We start from the raw sequence: 24,267 nt of genomic DNA on the forward strand, positions 1-24,267 counted from the left end.
AGCATTCTGCAGAATATTACTCAGACAGCAAGGCGAGCACTGTCCCCCGGGTCTCCCCTCACACCTCTCCAGCTGTGGGGGCCTTTTCTAACCACCATTCTTTATTCTAGAACTGTGCATTTCAGGAATCTTTGAGGTTTTTTAAAATGCATTTTTATTTATTTCAGAGAGAGGAAGGAGAGGGGGAGAGAATGACGAGAGAGAATCATTGATTGGCATGCCCCCTACTGGTGATCCAGCCCCAAATCCAGGCTTGTGCTGAGATCAGGAATTGAGCCACGACCTCCTGGTTCATGGTGGACGCTCCACCACTGAGCCACACTGGCCGGGCCGGAATCTGAGTTTTTCAGATAGAATCGGCAGTGCCTGAGACCCGCCTCTGCCTCCTCACATCCTCACGCTCAGCTGCAGCCCCTACAGCAGAGGAGCTCCTGAGCCACACTCAGGAAAGACAGCAGCACAGCCAGGTGAGGTCGAGCCCGCACCGCCTCAGCCCAGGGCAAGGACGCTGTGGCCAAGGCCAGGCTGCCCAGGTCGGGGCCCCGACCCTGGAACTGCTCACTTTCACTCCTTTTTCCCATTTGCGCTGATGCTCCTTTCTCCTTGTCTCTGTCTGCGGCTCAGGCTTTATTCTCCTCTGATTCGCATATCAAGGCTCTTGGGGCGATCAGAGCCCATAGGACCATCGGACTCAGTTCCTCCTGTGACCCAAGTGCAGATGGAGCCAGAGAGGGGAACAGACTTGTCCAAGATCACTCAGCTTCTGTCGAACTCTCCCAAATCCCTCTTTCCTGATTTTCAGTATTTCTTTTTTAAAATATTTTTAAAATTGATTTCAGAGAGGAAGGGAGAGGGAGAGAGACACAGAAACATCAATGATGAGAGAGAATCATTGATTAGTTGCCTCCTACACACCCCCTACTAGGGGGTCGAGCTCAAAACCCAGGAATGTGCTCTGACCGGAATCAAACCCGGGACCCCTTAGTCAGCAGGCCGACGCTCTATCCACTGAGCAAACCAGCCAGGGAGTTTGTCAGTATTTCTAACTATTCCGTGTGTCTCGGTTTCTCCCTTTCCTTTTTCTTTTCCCTTCTCTTCTCTCTTTGGACCCAGTGGTGAAGGCCGTCTACCTTCAAGACGGGACTAGATTGACAGTGTGTTCATTCGGCTTCCCCACCTCCATAGTTGGGCTTCTGGATGGATCAGCATGGACAGGGGAATCAGAGTGGGCAGTGCCAGGCTCAGAGGCCAGTCTAAGCTCCCTGGCCCTGCGCTCCCTGGCCCTGCCCTGCTCGCCGATGGCCCAGCTGGCTCAGCTGACTGCTTCAGAGTAAAACTCAAGTGAGAATGAGGGGAGAGTGAGCCTGAGTCTGGGCCCTTGGTAGCTGCTCAGTCTCAGGCCCTGGGAAAGAGGGACCTTGAATGGGAAGGGGAACCTCATCTCTGACGACGCCTGGCCGGTCGCACCACAGATTACCTGCAACAGGCCAGAGCTGCTTCCCTTACAAGCAGGGCAGCTTTCTCACAAGTCACCTTGTGCAGAATGTAGACAAGCAGGGCTTGGTAAGAACTGCTGGAGGCCGGAGAGGGGACAGCCACAGACTTTCTGAGACGGGAACAGCTTCTCAGAAGTGCTGTAACTCTGGCCTTCCAGCAGGGGGTGTCCTGTCTTTACGAAAGGCGAGACCTCTTTTGTCCGGCTGCCCTTCCCAGCCAAGGAGACCAATTCCCCTGACACTTGACGGGGTTAATCCGTGCTTTAGCTGAGGGGAGAGGAGTCCTCCAGGGGTCATAACAGTGGTTAGAATTTGGTGTCCTCTTCAGGAAAGCGAGAACAATCAGAAGTGGAAACCTATCTGATCCCCTTGAAATGAAAGGCTGTAAATATGACCTTGCAGAAAGGAGAGAGCGTGGGAGAGGGAGAGAGTGAGCAGTGAAAGCAGCCAGGATGCAAAAGCGAGGAGGTCTAGCACCTGCAAAGGGTGTTTTGTGAATATGGTTATCAGAAGAGACACAAATTGGAAACCAAAGCTGTCCCTCCCAACGCAGAGCATGTGGTCACCTTCATTATGACACTGATACAGACTAATATTTAATCTGAAATTTCTCCACAGTTCCTGAGCAGCATCCATCCACTTATCATTTATAGACACTTAACTCGGAGCTGGGTTGTGCAAGGGTTGCTAAGGAACGGAGGGAGATGCAGTAGGTATGGCAGGGGTTGCTTAGTAACTAGGAGTCCCTTGGTGATGGAGTGGCCAGAGCAGGTCTGGAACTGATAAGGGTCTGTGGACAAAGTCAGCCCACACCTCAGCCTCCTGAAAGTGCCTGTCGGTTGGCCTCTTGGCCCAGAGCTGCCAGAGCCTGCCTCTTTAGTTCCCTGGCACTGTCCCAAGTCTCCAAGTGTCCTCTATGAGCCCTTGCTCCTACTGCTCCTTCCCCACCCCCTTCGCCAGAAGCTGATCAGATTCCTGGACTCAGGACCAGTCAGGGCTCCTGAGCAAGCAAGTGGGAATCTCATACTGGGGAGGCAGGAGACTCTGGCCTCGCAGTGGTGTAGAGCTGGGAAATCTGAGACAAGCATCTCTGACGTGTTTTCAGTTTATGGGAAATGTCTTCGTATCTGAGTCTCCCCTGCCAGGCAGGTCCTTATCCTGCCTTCGTACCTGTGCATATCTACAGGGTGCACCCCACACCTTCCCTTCTCAAGGGTGTCCAGAGGGCTGGGTCTCCATACTGCCCCTGGCCTGGGGCTAGTATGGCCCACCCAGGCTCCTCCCAGCCTCCCTTCAGATGGCTTCATTTCAGCACAGCCTTGTGGAGACATAATGCAAGTGTGCAGAGCCTCAGTCACGAATGCCCCATTCTCTGCACTCCAGGCACTAAGGTGGTCCTGCTCTCTCCCAGGGACCCTGGGTAGTCACACCCCTCTGCTCCTCTCAGTCTGTCCCCCTAGACTAGAGCACCTATCCCACTGCTTCCTCTGTCAGACCCTCCATTTTCCAGGTCCTATCTATCTGCAACTTCCCCAGTGGTGACTCTCCCAACCTGATCAGAATGAGCTGCACACCCCCTACTCTACTGGCCTCACCGAGCACATCTTGTCTCCGGGCTCGGGAGGGAGAGAGTGGAGCTGCTCTCTGATCCACTGTTTCCTCTACTGCCAGGCAGGACACACTCTTTGTGAACTGAGTGTTTATACACAAAAAACATTGTTTAAAAGAGTGGTTAGGGGCAATCAGGCAGGCAGGCAGGTGAGCGGTTAGGAGCCAGCGGTCCTGGATTGTGAGAGGGATGTCCGACTGGGATCGGGCCTAAACCGGCAGTCGGACATCCCCCGAGGGGTCCCAGATTGGAGAGGATACAGGCCGGGCTGAGGGACACCTCCCCCGCACCCCGCCGTGCACGAATTTTGTGCACCAGGCCACTAGTATACACACACACACACACACACACACACACATACACATATAAGACATACATATTTTAATGGGTACCATGTAACCATCAGTCAGTCATAAAGCAGAGCACAGCCAGTACCCCGAAGCGCCTTGGTTTGCCCCTTCCTAATCATAACCCCCAGAAATACTCTTCTGGCTTTTATGATAATAACTGCCTTGCTATTCACTTATCACCTCTTTGCCTGTTTTTGAAACGTGTATATATGGAATCACATAGTAATGTATTCTTTTGTGTCTGGCTTCTTTCCCTCGACAATGCCTTCTTTAGATTTATTTATGTTGTGCAGTGTAGATTCAGTTCATTAATTTTCATTGCTGCATAGCATTCCATTATACCAGTGCAGCACAATTGGTTTATCCATTCTGCCGCTAATAAACATCTGGGCCTGTTTTCAGTTTGACGCTATTACAAAGAATGCTGCCATGGATGCTCGTATACAGCCTCTAGATGCACACACAGCTGCCTTCCTATGGGCTGTGAAACTACAGTCGGAGGCCGTGTGCTCTGCTTCCCTGGAAAGCGCCAAACCGTGAGAGTTTCTATTGATTTCTACTGTCTCAATAGAAGCAATTCATTCAAATTAAGAACGAGTGTAATTATTTGTTTGGTGTCTGACATACTTTCTCCACTGGGAAGCTCCACTGGCGGGGGTCAAAGGCCTTGGTTCAACAGGGTGCCCCCGCACCCGCTGCCCAGCCCTGACATGTTGCAGTGCTCAGTGCTTGTTCATGGAGCGAACCGGAAAATAATGCTCTCTATTGAATCTTGGGTCTCACATGCTAACTTGTCTGTTTTAGAAATAGAGACTTTGCACGGTGAGGCTCCTGTGTTTGAAATTCACCCTGACTGGCCCGACTCTATGCCACCATCAGCTGCTGGCCTTGGGGGGCGGGGGGGGGGGGGCGGGGGGGTTGGGGGGGGTAGGTTACATCAACCTCACTGAGGGCAGCAGTGATGAGTGAAGTCGATTCCCCCAAGGCCGAGTTCCACAGGGAGCCGGCTGGGCACTGACCACCACGCTCTCGGCAACGGCCTAGAGGGGCTCGGGGCAGTTTCCAACCTGCGCTAGGCTCTCCCTGGGAATGAGCAGCAATGGATGGGAACAAAAGGGCGTCTGGCCAATCAGCAAGCGGTGGGTCTTGACCCCTCCCAGGAACCATCGCTTCCACAGAAGGACTTCAGGGCTGTAGACTAGGACACAGAGAAGCAGAGCACACCGGCCTCCGACTGTAGATTTTCAGGGTCAGGTAGAGGGAGGATGGTGGTGAGAGCCTGAGGCTGTCCTGTTCCTTCATCTCTGCCCACAGGATCGGCTCACCGTGGCAGGGCGTCTGGCTCAGGTTGGGACCCACGTGGTGGTCAGCAGCCCAAAGCAGCAGAAGGTGGACCGGACAGTGGCAGCGCTGCAGAGGGAGGGGCGGAGCGTGACGGGCACCGTGTGCCGCGTGGGGAAGGAGAGGAGTGGGAGCAGTTGGTGGCCATGGTGAGGGGTCATTGGGGTGGAAGGACACAGGGAGAAGAACACACAGAACCTTTTCTTCACTGCTCAGCCCTGGGAGGAGCAGGGACCGGCTAGGGGCCTGCAGGCCATAGAACACGCCCTAAAATCAAGATTGCTCACAGTCTAACTGAGCAGACACTGGTTCTCTGGAAAGTGGCCTGTTCATGAGAGGACCCTCACACCTTCCTCCTTCCCTGCAAGAACTTTGGTTGAGGAGGGGTCTGAAGGAATTTCCCCATCCCTTGCCTCCAGAGGGATTCCTGGAGAAGACCCCGCTGCCCTGAAGCCCTCTGTACAGACAGCCAGCCCCTGGCCTCTCCAGGGCGCCTACCTTCACCAAGAGTGTGGTTCTCACAGGAGCCTTGTCACCATTCATGGTCAAGACAGTATCTACTCTGCAAGCTGCCTCAGTGCGCCAAGCACCTGGGCTGCTCCCCTCAGGCCATCTCCACACTCATCTCCCCTCCCTCCCTCACTTCATATCATTCCTCCCCTCAGGCCCTGGAGCTCAGTGGAGTGTTGACTTCCTGGTGTCTAACTGCTGCAGCCAACCCCTCCCCACCTCTGTGGGGAGCACTCTGGGGACCAGTGAGGAGGTTTGGGACAAGGTGAGAGGCTGCTGGGAGCTGGCTGAGGGCTGATGCGGGGCTCCAGAAGGGCCTGCCGCCACAGAGATGATCCCTTACCCTCCCAACTTTATCTAAATATAGGCACTGGGGGCAGACTGGACCACTGTGCCCCACCATGTTCCCTGTTATGTATTGTTTTAATTTTTATTTTTTTGGTTAGTCCTCACCTGAGGATATTTTTTCCATTGATTTTTTTTTTTAAGAGAGAGTAAAAGGGAGGGAAGGAGGGAGGAAGGAAGGGAGAAAGAGAAAGAGAGAGAGAGAGAGAGAGAGAGAGAGAGAGAGAGAGAGAGAAACATTGATGTGAGAGACACATCAATTGGTTGTCTCCTGCATTCTCCCAACCAGGGCCAGATATCTAGCCTACAACCAAGGTACATGCCTTTGACTGTAATAGAACTCTCAACCCTTCAGTACACCAGCCGACACTCTAATCGCTGAGCCAAACCAGCTAGGGCAGGTTTGTGTGTTTTGAAAGCTAGTTCCTATACTTTTTCTGCTTTTTTTCTCTTCTCATCCCTTTTGCATCTATTCATTCAGCAAATATTTAGTAAGGACTTGCTATGTGCCAGGCATGTTCCAGGCTCTGGGAACAGAGCTGTGGGAGTAAGTCTCTGCTCTTGGCAGGACTCAATAATCTAAGGTCTCTGTTCTCTGTCAGCAATTTAAGTTCTTAATCCTTCTGGGGTACTTCTATTGGTGATGGTGCTCCTCTTTGGTGACTCATACATGCCACAGAGATTCTCTGCCTTTTCTAGACCAAGGCTCCTCACTGTCCCTCAGATGAACCTGCCATACTTGTTAGGCCTGGACCCACCCAGCACCTGCCTGTGGGATCACATGTCCCAACTCAATATGAGTTCACTTAACAATCCTGTCACTTGGTGCACAAGGGTCTGGGAGAGACCTTGTGAAATGCCTTGAGGTCCATCTCAGGCTTCATTCTCTCCCATGACTTCTGTTCTGTCCCTCCTGGACTTTGTTCCCTTGTCCCACTGATAGACAAGATGGACAGATGGAATCACGTTCTTCCTGCCATTGTTAGCATTTCCTTCTGCTCTCCCCAGGTCTCTGTGAGCATGCTCTCAGGCCAGCCCCTCCTGCTATCTGCTCATGTCCTTCCCTCCATCTCGGGGATGACCTGAAATCCGAGCTCCCTGCAGCTGCTGCCAGCAGCCTCCAGGCTGTCTAGCTTCCTTAATGCCTCTGAAGGCTTCATTTGTGATTGGACAGCTGGGATTTCATTGCTGATAGTCTCCTAACCTTCCTGACTCATTTGCCCTGTTAGTTCTCAGTTCATGGGCTCATGACTTTTTCTCAGAGCTGTTTGAAATCTTCCCTCCTGAAGCTGGGTGCTCTTGCTGACAGCTGGCCTTACTTTCTCTGCCCTTCCCCTATCAACCAAGGACTTGCTATTGCACACTCAGCTCCCCACCCCTGGATAGAAATCATCCCCCAGTTATACCTGCCACCACCTTGAAGGTGAGATAGTCACAATGCAAGTTTAGAATTTACCCAACACTGTGTATTTTCAGTAGGTGTGCTGTGGGAGGAATTTCTTCTCTATCATCTTATCCTTGGGCCAGTCTGAGCACCACCCCAGACAGACCCCCATTCTGTGCAGCGGGTTGGAAAATCTCTCATTTATCCTCCTGTCCCCCTTCTATCTCCTCCATCCCTTCTCAAGAACTCTCCAGCTTGCAATCTCTTCAGGCTCATGGTCCCTACTCAAGACTTGGTGGCACACAGAGCTCCTCTTCCTTCTTTGCTAATATGGCAGTTTCCTTCAGCAGGGGTGGGACCCTCACCTTTTCCTTGGCTCACATTTGGCTCCTGAGTCTAGGAGGGGCCTTGTCTCAGCCCGTCGTCTATGGAGCTGACACACATGGAGCTTAGGGAAGGCATCCTGTGGGCGGTGGGGCTCTGTTTTGAGCCTCACTCTCAGTTTCTTCCCCTGGGGAACTTCATGCTGGTCCCCCTTAGCCATCTGACCTCCTTGTAGTCCTGGGGATCAACCCTACACTGCAAACCCGACATCGGATGGGCCTCAGCAGCACCCAGTTGAAGCACTTCCCCTGCTCACATCCAAGGGGATGAGTGGGAAAGCAATGGACAGGTCTGGTTAGTTACAGGTGTGCAGTCTCAGCTGACCTCACTCTGCTTCCCTCATCCTGAGCAGCTATAGCTGCTAATTCTAGTGGCTTCAGGATGAGGGTTATATTCCAGGGTGTCGGCCTTGACATCACCAGGTTTGGGAAGAGGCTGTGCTTTAGCTTCTTAACCCTGTGGGTGGTTCATCCACACCCTCACCTATCTGGGTCTGTCACAGCTGGACAATCCTTTTCACCAACTTACAACCTATGACAGGTTTGCCCCACTTCTGTCCAAAATGAGAAGCCAGCCCAGGCCCCTCCTCATTCCCTAGTTCTTGGTCTCTGGGGATGCTGCCGCTGGTCCAGATCCTGCATATCTGACTGCACTTTACACATGTCCCCAGTGTGTGTCTCATGACAGGACAGGGACTTGGGCCACCACCTCCCTTGGGATACATCTGCTTCTCTGGCTCCTCCTTGCAGACTCACCTTTTGGGAGCTGGCTGGGGCCTGTCTTGGAGAGAAGGAAAGGTTCCTGTCATTCCTTGTCTCCTCCTGGTCCATCAGCTTCTCAGAGGTGGCTCATGGATAGGCATTTTCCATTAGCCCCAGTGCCTCTTCACCAAGCCCACTCTGCCCTCTTCCCCATGCACCTGGATTTCTGCTCATCTCTTCCCCTGGGAGAGGCAGAAGAGTATAATGGTTCTGAGCATGGACATTGGGTCAGAGAGATGGGGTTGGCATCCTGGCTCTGCCACTTACTGTCTGTGTTACTAAACTTCTCTGAGCCTCAGTTTCTTCGGCTGTGAAATGGGGATAATAGTAGGACCTGTATGAGGAGGGCATTAGTCAATGACTGCATTGTAGCACCTCAGTCAATGTGGACTTATTAGCTTCCTCTCTCCTATGGCTGTCTGTCTCCTCTCAGGAGGGGTGCTGTTCTCCTGGTCTTCTCCATTTCAGCTTATATGCCACAGGTGGTGAGTGCTGGTTGGGAAGGGGGTGAGTGGCTCCCTAGAGTCCCATGGGATCATTGCCTTGAACAGACCCCTATTACTCCTGCTGCCCTGGATTGAACTGGTGCCCATGTGGCTGCTGGGTTCCTCAGACTCAGCTTCTGTTCTCAAATCAGGCTTGGGAGTGTATCTGAGCTTTGGGCTTGGGCCAGGTGTAATCCTCTCTAGGTGAGAAATCCAACTATAGTAATACTTTCCTCTACATCCTCATATCCTCCTAATCACTTAATCCCAGCTCAGGGGTTGGATGCCTACAATGTCAGTAAGACAGCCCTGCTGGGCCTCACCAGGACACTGGCCCCCAAGGACATCTAGGTGAACTGCCTGGTTCTGAGACTAATCCAGACTAACTTCAGCCAAGTGGTGAGCACTGAGGCATATCCCCTGCTCCCTAGCTGGCTCAGTGGCAACACCTCCCAGTGACGAAGGGATAAAGGGATCAGCATTCTGACAGCTGATGTCCTCACCTTCCTCTGACCTCAGCCACGACCCCGTCCATCAATACTTAGAAAGGCAAACCTGCCGTGTGACTACCTTGGGGCCCTGCCATTTCCTTGTTTTCTCTGCACTGACTCTTGAATCTCTTCCCTTTGCCCAGTTGCCTAAGAATGAGGCTTTCTAGAAAACTTCAATGGAAATCAGCCCTTGAAAAAGATGTGGGGGAAAAAGTATCAGGGTAATGGAAAATTCTAGGGTATCCAGGGATGGCCACAGGTGAGGATAATCATAAACAGGGTGATGCCATTCAGCTTGAGGCTTCTCTGTCTTATGACCACCCTAGGGTTCTCAACAGTGTTTGGCTGTTGTGACCTCAAGAATAAAAAGTGGCACAAGTTCTATCTAGCCCCTGGCCCAGTTTTTGTTTGTTTGTTTGTTTGTCCCAGCCCACTATGGTGTTGGGTCCCTTGTCCCAGCACAGTGCAGCACTCACTTGAAGGTGGAGGCTCATGGACAGGAGGGTAGATTGAGGGGCAGTGTCAGGGCAGAAGGTCCTGGGGCTGTGTTGGAGCAGGAGGGGTGGTCACAGGATGGCCTGAAGCAGTGTAGCTGGGCTGAAGAGTCAAACATGGGGTTTCATGGAGGCGGGGTTCTGTGAGGACAAAAATGGGCGAATGCTCAAGGCTGTGTTTATTCACCACTGATTTCACCAGTGAAGATCCTGGGTCTGATTTTACCAAAAAGATAAACAGTCTTTCAATCTAAAGCAAATAGTACCACTGGTCAATTAAACACTGGGGTAAATATTAGTTGATTAACAGAAAGAGTGGGAGTAGAATGGAAATGGAGGAAAGGAGTAAACAGAACCAAGCCTCCAGACCGTTGGTGTGCCCTCGGGTCTCCTTACCTGTAGGCTGGGAGCCTGTGCGGAGGCAGCGGGGGGCACCGAAAGAGCCGTGCAGGGCAGCACTGAATTGTGCGCCCTGGGTAGTTGGACTCAAGTTTAGTTTCTGTCTTAAAGACCGAAAGATGCTGTTCCCTATGCAGGAAGGGTTCTTACGAGTCCCAGTGAGTAAAATGTTCCCTTTCCTGATCATTTTATCAGCAACCTTTGATGTTTTCTCATTTCTACCTGCTCCAGAGAAATGTGTCTATATGTATGCAACTTGTAAGAAGCAAGGCTGATTTTTTAATCCACATCTGTCTCTCAACCACCCTCCATGACAAAGTAATAACTGGGGCTCTGTCGGCCCTGTTCTCTCTGTCAGGTCTGTCTTAGTTTGGTTTCTCTTCAGAGTAGAGCCCAAGACAAGAGCTTCTGGACATGAGATGTGAAGGAGCAGAAATGAGGGAGCGAGCAGGGAAGGCCAGTAGAGGGCTGCGTAGAGAGGGCGCCAGTGCATGCAACTGGCTCCATTTAGGATTTCCCAAGTTGAGTATGGAATGCCTCTCAGGCATAAAGTGTCCCCCCAGGGGTGGCAGGTGGAGCATTTATCCCTGTGCTCTCATCTCTTATCCATCCAGAGTGCCCCTGGGGATGATCAACTCCCCCACACTTCCAATCAATGAGAAGATGCTGCCCACAATGCAATGAGTCAGAGCTTACAGGGTCTCACTTCAGCCAGGTCAGAGATCAGGATGAAGGCAAGAGGGTGTGAGTCAGGGCACCAAAAGTGTCTACTACAAGGTCTTTAGGAAGTAACAGTCCATGAACTCAAATATATTTATGAGACAAAACAGTAAACTCATTGCTCCTGTGAGGCCCCTGGGAGAAACACAATCTCTCCTCTTCCCCAAATGACAATTAGTCCACTTCCCTTAAGGGACAGCGTTGAGAAACTTTCATTGGATGCTTTGAAGTCGCCAGATCTCAAACCTCTGGTTAATGGTCTGAGTGGTCCACATGGCTGTCCCACGGGGTTCCCAGGAGAAACCAGAGAATTGAAAGGATGGGAAAGCAGGAAAAGAACAAACTAATCATACACAAAAAGAACTGGGGTCTTTCAAGAACTGAGTGTTCTACTTGTCAAAAAAACCTGAATATTGTAAAGGCAATGCTTAGTACCATAAAAGGTACATATTAACTTTAAAACTCCCTTTACTTTTCTTTAACTAAAAATCAGGGCAATTTTAGAATGTGAGGACCTGAGAGGGGATGAATGCAGGGCCTCCTTTTGTCCCATTTCTGGTGACCTTAGTGGCACAATTGACAAAAGACACTGGTAGTAAGGATGAGGCCTTGGTGACCTGAAGCACCTCAGGTGTGGGCCCGAGATGTGAGACCTTGAGGGTTTAATGACTAGATATTCAGCAGTAACCTCCTCCAGAGCACAAGGCTTTTTTTTGTTGTTAATCCTCAACCAAGGATATTTTTCCATTGATTTTTAGAGTGGAAGGGAGGGGGAGAGACAGAGAGAGAGAAACATTGATGTGAGAGAGACACATCTATTGGTTGCCTCCTGCAAGAGCCCTGACTGTGGCCGGGGATCAAGCCTGCAACCAAGGTATGTGCCTTGACTATAATTGAATCGGTAACCCTTCAGTCCTCAGGCCGATGGTGTACGCACTGAGCCAAGCTGGCTAGGGCTTTTTTTTTTTTTTTTAAAGTAAGGGTTCAAATATACTATTTTTTTTCTTTTCTTTTAAAAAACTATTTTTAGAGAGGGGGAAGGGATGGAGAGAGAGTGAAAAAAAAAAAAAAACACACTGATGTGAGAGTGAAGCATCTATTGGCTGCCTCCTGCATGCCCCCTGCTGGGAATCGAGCTACAACCCAGGCATGAGTCCTGAATCAACCAGCAACCTTTCAGTGCACAGGAGGATACCCAACCAACAGCCACATTGGCCAGGACACGCAAGGCATTTTGTGTCTTGAAAGTCCTGGGTCAGATTTTACCAAGAAGATGACTATTCTTCTATCTAAAGCAAATGATCCCCTTGGCCAATTAAACAGCCTACTGAGAGCACAGTTGGCCTGCATCTGGAGAGTTTCTTTTAACAAGCAAAAGGAGGGAGTATGGGATGCCAAGCAGAAGGAAACATCAGCCCCACTAGCCAACTTCAAAACAGACCCCAACAGCACACATGAGATAGAGCCATTCCAAAATCTCTAACTGCTTTCTTCTCTTCCCCATCTTCCTAAAGTTTATCAGCTGACTCCATGCAAAACCTGTCAGGAATGCTCAGTGCCTCTCCTGCCTTGTTTCACTTGGTGGGGGGTTAAGAATTGATTTAAGTGTGAGGAGCAGTGGCCCCTATTAGGATTTGTAGGATCCAAGCCCACTTGCTTGTCATGGATTCTAGGTTTTTCCTGCCAATTTTGCTAGTTTCTCTCCAGTGCACCTGCTCTCTAGCCTTTTCCAAAAGTGGTTGAAACCTGCTCATTCCCTGCCTTGGGGGCAGCTGTTCCTATAATGTAGAAAAGATTATACAAAAGGCCTGGTTTATCCTACCTTTCCTCTCCTCCACCATTTTACAGATGAGGAAACGAAGGCCTGTGGAGGGGAAGAGACCTGACACAGTGGTGAGCTGGTAGGAAAAGTGGTCCAGAAATCAGGTTCCCTGATCCTCAGTCTCAACTTGTCACAAGAAAGCCCCGTGCCAGGTTCCCATGGGCCCATTACCTCCTGCACTGATAACCTCCTCAGAAGTTCTCTTTTCTAGGGCAGGAGTTTCTTCTTCTTTTTGTAAAATATATTTTTATTGATTTCAAAGAGGAAGGGAGAGAGAAAGAAACATCAATAATGAGGGAGAATTACTGATCGGCTGCCTCCTGCATGCCCCACACTGGGTATTGAGCCCACAACTGTGCATGTGCCATGACCTGGAATTCAACTGTAACCCCCTGGTTCATAGGTCGACACTCAGCCATGTTGACTGGGCAGGAGCTTCTGGGTTTAAATAGGGAGTGCTGTGGACTGAAAGTATGCCCCCCCCCCCCCAATTCAAATCCTAATCTCCAATGTGATGGTATTTGGAGATGGGGCATTTGGGAGGTATTTGGGTTAGATGAGCTCATAGGATGGGTCCTACATGACTGAACTAATTCAGTCATGTAGCTTCTCTCTCTCTCTCTCTCTCTCTCTCTCTCTCTCTCTCTCTCTCTAAAGAGTTAAATCCAAACTATTCTTGTACCACTCTCCCTTGAACTGGTGCCAGGAATTCCACATGGGAACTCCTTCCTTACATTTAATTTTTGATCTCCCTTAGAAAATGCTATTTAATCTGCTATTAGTCACATTCAGGTGAACGGATTTCTGATCCTTGTGTGAAAACAAGTATTGATGGGAGGGAAGGGAGCTGCGGAACAACTGAGGTAGGTGGGGCAATGGCTGCTGCCTGGGAGGCAGAGGCAGAAAGGGCCATCTCTCTTAACCTAGCTCAGCCTGATTCCAGGTGTACAAGTATTGGCTTAGAAAGGGACTGGGAGTTTCAAAGAACGCTAAGTGGCCTCCCTGGGACAGTACTGTGAGCTTGAACTGGACAAAAGCCAAGACTCATGGTATGAAAGGCAGAAGGGAAAGACATACTCAGGGCAGAGAAATGTATCCCAAAGACTGCAGTGGATCAATAGCGATGTTTGTTTTTTCCCCTCAAAGGTCCTGTGATAACACACTAGTATTTGGGGGGAGGCATTGTTTTCAGTTGTGTCAGCTCACACCTTAGCAGGGAGGAGTGGACCCAAGGTCCTGTTAGATGGGAGAGAGACTGGGGTCCAGCAGGGAGGGACCAGGAGGAACAGGTTGGGCAGGGGCGCTGGCTGTGGAGCACTAATGGCCAGTGTTCCGTATCTCACCCACACTCTCCTGACTGCAGTGTGTTCGAGTGCAGCCAGGAGTCTAGAGTTGGCACACTCTACAACTGGAGGGTAGACAGGGATGATGGTACCACCGTTAGAAATCTGGGCTTCCCAGGCTGGTGCAATGGCTCAGGAACTGCATCTCTATGAGGGGAATCTTTCCTGATCCCCCAAGAGGAACTCATTTCCCAGGAGTGTTCCAGTGAGTTAATTTACAAGGCCAATGTCCTCTCTCCACAGATTCTTTTTATTGCCATGGAAACAGTCTGCTGCTCTGTCCAATGAAGAGTCTGAGCAGCAAGCACCATGACAACCTGTGGGGGTTGGAAGGACAGCTCCAAAGCACCTCAGAGACCAGAGCAAGGACAGGGGCCTAGGGACATTGTCATGAGTGCAGTTGATGAAACGGGGATGGCTTGATTCTTCACTGCCTCTCTGTGAGCAGCTCGGGGCAGGGATGGGTGAGCAGGGGCGGGTGGCCATGGTGAAGCAGAGGGGGTGGAAAAAGGTACAGTTGGGGACATGCAGATTCAGCCCTGCAGGAGGGGTTAGGCATTTCTAATATTGGTATCTAGGCCAACAACACACATAGTCCTGCTCAGGGCATAAAATAAAAGGGTAGCAGATGTGTCTGAGATGTTCTTGGCAGGTGGGAACTCACATAATCTAGTCCAGAGCCTTGCTAGTCAAAGGGTGGTCTGATGACCAACAATTGGGCATGACCTGGGAGCTTGCTGGAGATGCAGAATCCAAGAGCTCACCAGAGCTGCTGAATGCAAATCTGCATTTAACAAGATTCCAAGTGATTTGTGTACCTGTTAGTGTTTGATCAGTGCCATTCCAGTGCACCCCAGGTGCTGGGTGGGGAGCCCATTAGAGTTGTGGTCTGGGTTAAGAGCTGTTTGTGGGTGACAAACCTGCAAGAGGTGAGCTGTGAGGCAACTCTGGAGTGTGAAATGGGCATATGCATGTTGGAGAGACTGGACGCATGGTATGTGAGACCCAAGGAGGACGGTTTCCAGAGTGGAGGGAGAAATGAACCGCATCCAGCATGGCCAGTGGTGAACCTGAGGAGGGGCAGTGAAGGATTAAAGAAAACAGACAAGAGGATATAGTTGGGGCCAGGTGGATCACTGCACCTGGATGAGGACACAGTGACCCCGCCTGTAAGCTGAATCTTTATTTTATAGCCAGATCACAGAAAGCAAAACAAGGAAGTGGTCAAGATATTTACAATGTTCTTGTGAGTTTCAAATCTGCTTCTTTCCTGTTATTGCAATTCTCTGAACTCTATCAAGCTTTGTTTTGGCAGCACTTGCTGTACCTCCTGCAGCCCACATTCCTCAGCTACCTAGGACTACAAGGTTGGAATATAAGGTCAAGCTTACATACAACCATAGCCTTTGGCTATAATTGTGCTGGGAGGGCTTTGCCCTCCAAGCTTGGACTTGTATGTGGCTTTGCCACAAGAGGACCATGCCCTCTCGTAGTCCAAGGCTTGATCCTGTCCAATCGCTGTAGCCGCTCTCCACAGAAAGGGAGAAGGAATTGATTAGAAATGTTAGAGGTTTGAAAGAAGGCTCAGATTTGAAACAGCAACACCTGGTGAGTGAAGATCTGGACTGGTGGGGGCCCACCTATCAACCAGGCATCTTCTAGGGGCAGAAATTTGATGCTTCCATGGAGGTGAGAAATACATATTCCACTCACCACTGCTCCAGGACGGCCTCAGACCAGAGGTGTTACTTTCTTCTGAGTCATCAGCTCCCCATGTTCCCAGCCTCACTGGGGCAGGAGAGAGCTTTCTGGGCACCCTTTACTCCATCCTTCACCACACATCCTCTGTCATTTCCTCCCCGAGCTCTGGAGCACTGTAGGGGCATGGATTATCTGGTGTGTGTGGTAGAGGTCAACCCCTTGTGGGGAGCATCCTGGGGGGACCAGTGAGCAGGTGTGTGCCAGGAGCCGGTCCATCCTTGCTGTTTCAAGGGACCTGGCATATATGACATACTGTTCTTAATATGTTTGCTCACCTTCTTGGCACTATGTGTTTTAACCAAGGTCACCTCTTTGAGAAAGGTTGTTTCCCAGGTAGGGATTTTCCCCTGAAGTTAGGGAGGGACTAAAACCCCTTAACTAAGTGCCAGGTGGGTAATTAATCACTTTAACTACGAACAATCATCCTTAAGCTGCATAATCTTTACTCCCTGGAATGGAGATAAGAAATGCCCTAACCTTTGGAATAGAGATTGATAGGATTGGAATCAACTGGTATAAATACAGATGTAACAAGACAACAGGACACAGAACCTAGACACAGAACCTAGAGACAGAAGAACTTCGCTGGAGAGAACATGGCAAAAGATCCTGGACAGAAACTGGCTACAGAACCTAGAGACAGAACCTAGCGAGAGAACCTGGCTGAAGAACCTAGAGACAGAACCTGGCTACAGAACCTGGCAATAGAACCACACAAGAGAACCCAACCATGCTGATCAACTGAATGCTGCCTCCGAGTCTTTCCCTCTTCGTCGACTCTGTCCACAACTTTGGGGACCGCTGGACCTGCTGGGGTTGGACCCCAGCAGGTGTGGAACAAGGTGATCCTGGGGTAGGATCTTATACATCTTGCGTGGTTCTCTGTCCACCCAGTTTCGCTCGTGCACGGACACACACACACACACAGAACCTAAACTCCCACATACCTCTGGTCAATATTGATTCTGGTGGGTGGGGGATGGAGCTTACCTGGGTCAAACAGCCCATCAAGCTCAACAGGCACTGACCACAGGCCCAGCCTATGTCAGGCAACAGCAGCCTCTGCTATGTTGTCTTTCCTTGCGTCAGTCACTGATACAAAGTCCTGAGATGCCAGAAAACACCTCCCAGTCTGTCCGTAGAGAAGGGTTCTAAGGCTGTCACAGTCTGGACCTACTGACACCCACTCTGATTCCCCCAGCCTGGCTGTCCCATGGAGGTCCCTCTGGACTGTCCCAGGGACACCTCACCTTCCACAGACAGCTGAGAGAAGGGACCCCCATGCAGGCCCACTGTCCCAGCTAGACTCCACCTACAGTAGAAGGGCTCCTGCTTCCCCTGCTGTCCTGAGGTGCCCCCTTGAGTGGGATCAGCTCAGTCCTGGCCCTTGCCCTCTCCTGACCCTGAACATCCCCTCTGTCTCCTTGCAGATCCTGCCCCACTTCCTTTTCCTAGTTCTCACATTCCCTGGCTTTCCTGAGCCAATTCCCAATTCCCCCTCCTCACCCTCAGTCACACTTAGGTTTTTCCAGTAAAAAAAAAAAAAAAAAAAAAAAAAAAAATCCTGGTTGTGATTTCCTGACATACTAAAGGCTGCCTGTGGGTTCCCCTTTTCTCACCTGCACCTCCCATAAGGCAGTCACTAAGAAACAGGACATCCTGATCTCCTGCCCTACTGTTTCCCCAGCTTCCCCTTGTTCCGCCCCCCACCCCCCGGCCCCCCTTGCCCCGCAAGGCAATGTTGACAGGTGAGAAGTTGTGTGGGAGGATCTCCTGGGAAGAACAGAAACCTCAGAATCCTACACGTGCCCTCAGATTCCTTCTCCCAGAGAACTCTGTCCCCCGCTCATAGCACAGGAGGACTGAGTCCTAGTCACCCGACACAGTCATGAGGCTTGGCTCCTGCTCTGGCCACAGGTCTCCAAGTGAGCAGTGAGAATGGGCCCTAGCCGGACTGCGTCTCTGCCTCTCCTCTGGCTCTATCTTTGCTTTGATTGCAGGTCCTGGACGTCAGTGTGAAGGCCGCAGCCCTGCTGGGGAGTCAGCTGCTGCCCCATGTGGAGAACAGGGGATGAGGGCATGAGAGGGGCTAGTGGGCATTGGGGTCTTTCTCCATGTGTTGGTCTTTTCTACCCCTCAGACCGTGGGCACAGACTCAGGAAGTGAAGGATGCTGGGAAAGACGGGAGGCATGTCCTTTGGGAAATATTCTCCATTTCCAGACCTACCATTTTCCCATGGGATGTGACATTGTGATGAAGGGAAACATTTGCTGGGCAGGAGTGAGAAGGACCTTTCACTGGCCCTCGTTTCTTTGATCTCAGAGAATGCAAGGACCTTGACCCTTTTGAGGCAGCTGCAGGGAATAAGGGTCCAGAGTGTCGTAACCCGGAGTCCTGGCTCTGGCTCCCTAACACCTGCCCTTATCTGTGGGCCATCTCACCTGTTTCCCTTCTGGTCAGAGGCACTGTGGCACTTGCTCCTCCTCACCTTCCCCTGCAGAGCCTGGCTCTTCTGTGTCCTGGGCCACCCAGGGGCACTGCTCTGATCTTACAGGGATCTCTACGACACATGAGCATTGCCTGGCTCTGCTCTCCAGAGCACTGCCTCTCAGCCCTGGGTCCTTGCCCAAGGAACACTGCCCTGAGTGTGCTTATGGGGCAGCAGTGACCCCATCAGTGACCCTAGTGTTCATTGACTTAGAGGTCTAGCTTCTACCCCATGTTCCCGAAACCTTCCAACCTTCTCATGAATCTTGAGCTGGTTCCTCTCAGCATGAAAGCACCATTTCCTGGCTCATCTGGTTTCTGTTAAAATCACCTTTCATCTTGTCCATCTGCCTTTCTCCTGACAGTGGAAGCAACGAGGTTCTGGTCTCATCTAGAGTGGCCTATGAGTATCAGCCCTCTGGACAGGTGTGGGTGAAGGGCAGCTGAGCCTGGTTTCTCATGTGGGGTGTGGGAGCACTGGCAGTTGATCATAGACATGGAACTAAAATGTGTAACACCAGCAGAACAACCCAAAGCAGCGGTTCTCAACCTGTGGGTCCTGACCCCTTTGGAGGTCGAATGACCCTTTCCCAAGGGTCGCCTAAGACCATCCTGCATATCAGATATTTACATTATGATTCATAACAGTAGCAACATTACAGTTATGAAGTAGCAACAAAAAGAATTTTATGGTTGGGTCACAACATGAGGAACTGTATTTAAAGGGCCAGAAGGTTGAGAACCACTGACCCAAAGGCTACAGATCTGGTTTTAGCATCTCATTTTGCCACAACATCTCTGAAACCCAAGAATGTAAAGCCATTTGCTCAGGGTAAGCACAGCTGGTCTGGGGAAAGCACATTCTGAGTCCTGAGTTTTCCTAATTCCAGTTTCTTGTCTGTTTGAAAGCTCAGTGCAGCCTTCTCTGTGTCAAGCTTGGACACACAGAAGCCTAGAGAAGGCTCTCCGTCTCAGAACTTCACTCCTTGAAAATTATTGTGGGGCGTTGAGGGGTGGGAGAAGGAATTTTAGTTTAGGCCTAATGTCAGGCCTGTCTTAGTCTGAGATCCAGAGTCACAGCGCTGGCCATCCAGGAACATTCCCTCCTTCCAATCCTAACCCACTTTGCTTTTCAGAAGCTAGCAAAACAGCCCCATTGGGCTTCTCTACATCTCTGGCTATGGAGCTGGCCCCAAAACGCATTCGAGTGAATTGCCTGGTGCCAGTAATAATTGACTGACTTTATGCAAGTGGTGAGGCTCACAAACAGCTCCTACTCCCCAGCTCTGCCCCATTTCCCCACTGGTCCCGTCCCTGGCCAAGCTCCCAAAGCCCACAGAGACCTGCATATTCAGGTTAGAGCCCCAGCCCAGGTTCATCACTCAGAGGCTCTGCACTGCAGCCTTTGGCACCAGCAGCCTAATTTACCTGCAGAAGAATGGGGTCTCTGTTCCTGGTGGGGAGCAGACTAGAGTTCTGCCCTACCCCTCTGCTTTCATCCCCACCAACGGTCCTTCTGCAAAGCTAACATTGACTCTGAAATCTTCCCAGGAGAAATCATTGCTGAACTTGCTACCTGGTTTAATGAAGTCTATAGATTATAGCTGTAGGTGAGGTTGGGGGTTTTAATGGTCTATGTCTAGTTTGAAGGAAATTTCAATATCCAGAAAAGACAAAGCCCATATCTTCTCTTCATACACTGGCTGTTACCCTTGCTAAATCTGAGGACAGCACAGTCCTGGAGCTGGGGGCTGGAGACAGGAGCGGTCCTGCTGAGCCCACCATGACCTTCCCTGGAGCCTAATTGGACTAGAATCCTGTGAGATATTGGTCTATAGGGTCAATGTGGGCCCCCTCTGTGCCAGCATAATCAGGAGTCAGAGCTCAGCATTGCATGGGCTGTGACCTCAGCTCTGCTACCTTCCCTTCAGGTTTGGGGAGCCCAAGGAATGTGAGGGATCATGACCTTCCTGTGTTCCTCAGATGCCAGCTATATCATTAGGGAGAACATCGTGGTGGCCCACTTCTCCCCTCAGCTGTGAAGCAGGCGGGGTAAGAAAGTGGGGCCATGGTCTGTGGTGTGAAACTAGGAGCTTGGTGGGGAAACATGGAGGTGGGGAGCCTGAGGGTTCAGGGCCATATAGGAAAACTTGCTTGGGAAATGAGAAGGAAAGCAAGATGTTTGAAACTTTTCATGTGGAAATACACATACCTGGAAGCTTTTAATCTGGATTCATCCCTATTTGGCTAGTGAATAGGGGCCTAGAAGCCTTATCCCTGGAGTAGTCGCTTCCTTTATCACTGCCTCCCATCCTCAAGACTTTTACCTTTCCTTCCCTTCCCTCAGTCCTTTGTCATGAAATTGGAAATTAGGCTAATTTCCATCTGTTCCTCCAGATGCACTCTCCCTACCCTTCTCTACTCTGTGTTCTGGGAGGCTGAGCTCTGGAGACTGCTTCAACAGGTTTCCTTGACTTCTGGCTTCTAGTTCGGTTCGGTCAGTAGAAGGGACCAGGGAGATTGAATGGGAGAAGAGTGAGGTCAGGAAAGGTATTTCTTAAGTTTCCTTCTTGTCTGTTTGCCACATTGGGTTGTTCTCTCCACCAAAGCCTACATAGCTGTATTCAGGCAACACCTTCCAGATAGCTCGGTTTCTGTAAGTCTTCTCTCTTGTGCCTTCAGGCCTAGGAGTGGTAATGGCTCCTTACTGTTGCTGGCCCAGTAAGAAGCGCTACACCATATCTTGTTGCATGTTCTAAACTATGTCCACTCTTTTGTAAATTAAATTTTAATTAAAACCTCCCTGGTCATCCCTTTGAGAATATGCACATTATCATATATTTTCTTTTACAGGCTATTTAGCTTACATATGATAAAACACCCGTTTCAAGCAAACTTTTCTTTGAGTGTTAATACATTTTTACATATTTAACCACTACCACTATTAAAATATAGAATATTTCCATTGCCTCCAAAAGTCTCCCAGGGCTCCAGCCAAGGCAACTATTAAGATGTGTTCTGTCACTTTGGGTTTGTTTGTTTTCTAGAGTTTTATATAAATAGAATTATACAAAGAAAAGAAAAAATAAATAGAATTATATAGTATATGTAATCTTTATGTCTGGCTTCTTTTGCTCAGCGTAAAGCTTTTGAGATTTGTCTTTAGTGTTGCATATCCACAGTTGATTCCATTATATTGTTAAGTAGTATTTCATTGTATGAATAAAGCACAACAGAATAATATTCCATTGATGGATGGTATCACAGTTTGTCCATTCACCTACTGAAGAGCATCTTGGTTACTTCTAAGTTTTGGCAATTATGAATAAAGCTGCTATAAACATCTGTGTATTCTTTCTTCTCCTTATGAGACTCTAGTTACATGTATGTTATAACATTTCATGTTATCCCACAGGTTACTGAAGCTCTGTTAACTTTTTCTAGGTTTTTTTCTTGCTGTGCTTCATTTTCTTGCTGTTGCTATGTCTTCAAGTTTACTGGTCTTTCCTTTTTCAGTGCCTAACTTGCTATCAATATTTACATTTAAGAATTTGTATTTTTTAATCTCTAGAAGTTTTAAGCCATATCTAACTTTAAGGAGGGCTGGGAAATATATACTGTGTGCCCAGGAAGAAAAGGGAAATGGATTTTGGTAAAGTTATGAATCTCTGCCACCATGGTCCAGCCTGAATTCTTTCATCTCTCAAGTCTTCCATAGCCTGGTCTCTGCTTCCCTCTCCTACCACATTCTCCTTCATTCACCAAGCTCTAGTCACAATGGCTTTCTTATAGTTCTCAAGCAGCATATTTTCACATGCTTTCCCCTTTGCTCAGAACAGTCTCCTTAGCACACCTGTTTTCTGTTTTGTTTTGGTTTTGTTTGTTTTTTAGGTCTCAGATCAAATAGAACCTCCTCTGACCCTTGACCACCCTAACTAATATTGCTCCCACTCCAATCACTTTCTATGGCATTATCTTTTCTGCGTTTTTTCCCCCCATGAACACTGAAACTGTAAGAGGCGTTCAACAAATATTTATTGAATGAATTAACTGTCATTTTCCATTCTGGCTCAGTGATTCTTCTGTTCATGTTTCCTACTGAGGAGACCTTATACCAGGCTCATCAATCCAATAGAGGTCATTTTAGGGAATATCACAAATAGATGAAATACTCAGGTCTGGGTTGGAGATTTTTCTTTCTCTGATGCTCCACTGTCCCCTCGACTTCATTCATTCATGCATGCACACTTTCATTCATCATTTAACAAATATTCTGTACTTCCATTACGTGGCTGGCATTTTCTATGTAGAACTGAGAATAGAGTGGTAAATGGCAAATATATGTTCTCTAGGTGCCATAATGGAGCTTATGCTCTTGTGGATTCAGGAGCACCACATTCTCCTAATTACGCCATGTCACTTCCAACCCAGCCCTCCTTTGCGATTATGCATAAATGTCTGCTCACAAATTCATGCCTTGTAGCCTTCAACCTCTCCTTGTCAGCGTCCTCCATTTCCTCACCAGAGTGTGAACACATCCACTGGAGGACCATCAGGATCACAGGGATCATTTGTCTTAATTTTTGCTGTGTCCCTGGAATCTGGATCACGGTAAGTGCTCCATAAATGTTTGCTGAATGGCAGGCCTGCTGCCATTCCCATCATTCATGGAAGGCTGGCTCACAAGATTCCTATTTTCTCCAAGTCCCACCCTCAATCTGGGTGATTTCATCATTCCCTTAATTCAACATTTAACCTTAAAATTCTTTGACATCTTTAGTTCTAGTGACCTTCAGCTCAACATTATTTTAGCCACTGTCAAACACAGTGATAGCTTAGAGTTGTCATCATCCAAGTCTCTTCCATCTTGAAATATGAAATGTACACATCTTACCCTCTCGACACAAATTCCTGTTCTTCTACCTCTTTCTGCTCTGATTCCTCTTACATCAGTTTTTCAGTATTATAGACTGGAACCCCTATTCCCTGACCCCTCCATATTGTCCTAATATATCAATCCCTCCACCTTTATTTCCTTGTTTGTATAGTCTAGATTGCATAATATATCACTTAATCTCTTTCTTTTAAGCACCCTCAGTTTTTCTCACTGCTTTTCCATTGTACTCCTTTGGGAGAACCCTTGTGCTAAATCAGTCCAAACGTGTATTTTTTGTTTGTTTTTAAGTATGGCTCCGTTATTGTGGAAAACTGGAGACATTAAGGCTTTTTGACTTTTAAGATCACCTGGTCCTGTTCAGGACTGTCTCCCTTTCTCCTCAGCATGTACTTAAACCTTCACCAATTGTACTGGTGCACTAGAGCTGCCATAAAAAAGTACCATAGACTAAGGGACTTAAACAACAGATATTTATTTTCTTAGTTCGTGAGTTTAGAAGCCTGAGAGCAAGGTGTCAGCAGAGTTGATTTCTTCCACAGCCTCTCTCCTTGGCTTGAAGACGCTGCACCACCCCCCACCCCCCCCCACCACCTCACCCCCCGTCTTCACATGGTCTTTCTTCTGTGCATGTCTTTGTCCTAACTCCTCTTCTTATGAGGACACCATATTGAATTAGAGCTCACTCCAATGACATAATTCAACCTTAATTACCTCTTTAAATACCCTTGCCTTCTGAGGTACTCGGTTAGGACTTCACTATATGAATTTGAGGGAGTGGACACAGTTCAGCCTGTAACACCAATCTTCTCAAGCCCAGTTCCTCGCCACCTCCCGCTCCATCTTCATACGGGAGGCAGGGAAATGATCTGGGAACTTCAACTTCTTGTCCCTCCCACTGCCTTATGAATCTGTCTGTGAGGGGCTCTTCCTTTTCCTCACTCCCTCCCATCAGTGAAGGGTGCCCTTGCCCATTTCACTATAGCCTGAGGTGCCTCTCACCTCTGCTCTAGCTGGGTTTCCCTTCCGACCTTTTTGAGGTCCTTCAGCTGTCAGTTATTTTTTGTTTCTTCAATACCTCTAGTGGCAAAGTTAAGCCAGAGCAATTGATCTACCACATCTGGCCCCATCGATCTCAAAGAGCCTGTGCAGCCAGGAGAGGTCCTTTTCGTGCTGTTTTGTATTTGGGA

General features: G+C 49.2%; 1 protein-coding gene across 1 annotated transcript in view; it reads left to right on the forward strand.

Moving 5' to 3' along the window:
- Window positions 1–4,720: 4,720 nt before the first annotated feature.
- Window positions 4,721–24,267, forward strand: part of LOC308522769 (dehydrogenase/reductase SDR family member 2, mitochondrial-like) — a gene marked incomplete at both ends in the record, with an annotated part of 60,915 nt that continues 41,368 nt past the window's right edge. Inside the window, 4 exons of the mRNA XM_081096334.1 lie at window positions 4,721–4,726; window positions 4,770–4,945; window positions 13,955–14,022; window positions 19,320–19,381. Coding sequence (XP_080952460.1) covers window positions 4,721–4,726; window positions 4,770–4,945; window positions 13,955–14,022; window positions 19,320–19,381 — 312 coding nt within the window. The remainder of the gene's footprint in view (window positions 4,727–4,769; window positions 4,946–13,954; window positions 14,023–19,319; window positions 19,382–24,267) is intronic.

Source organism: Myotis nattereri, assembly GCF_964212035.1.
Source record: "Myotis nattereri genome assembly, chromosome: 1".
Lineage (NCBI taxonomy): Eukaryota > Metazoa > Chordata > Mammalia > Chiroptera > Vespertilionidae > Myotis > Myotis nattereri.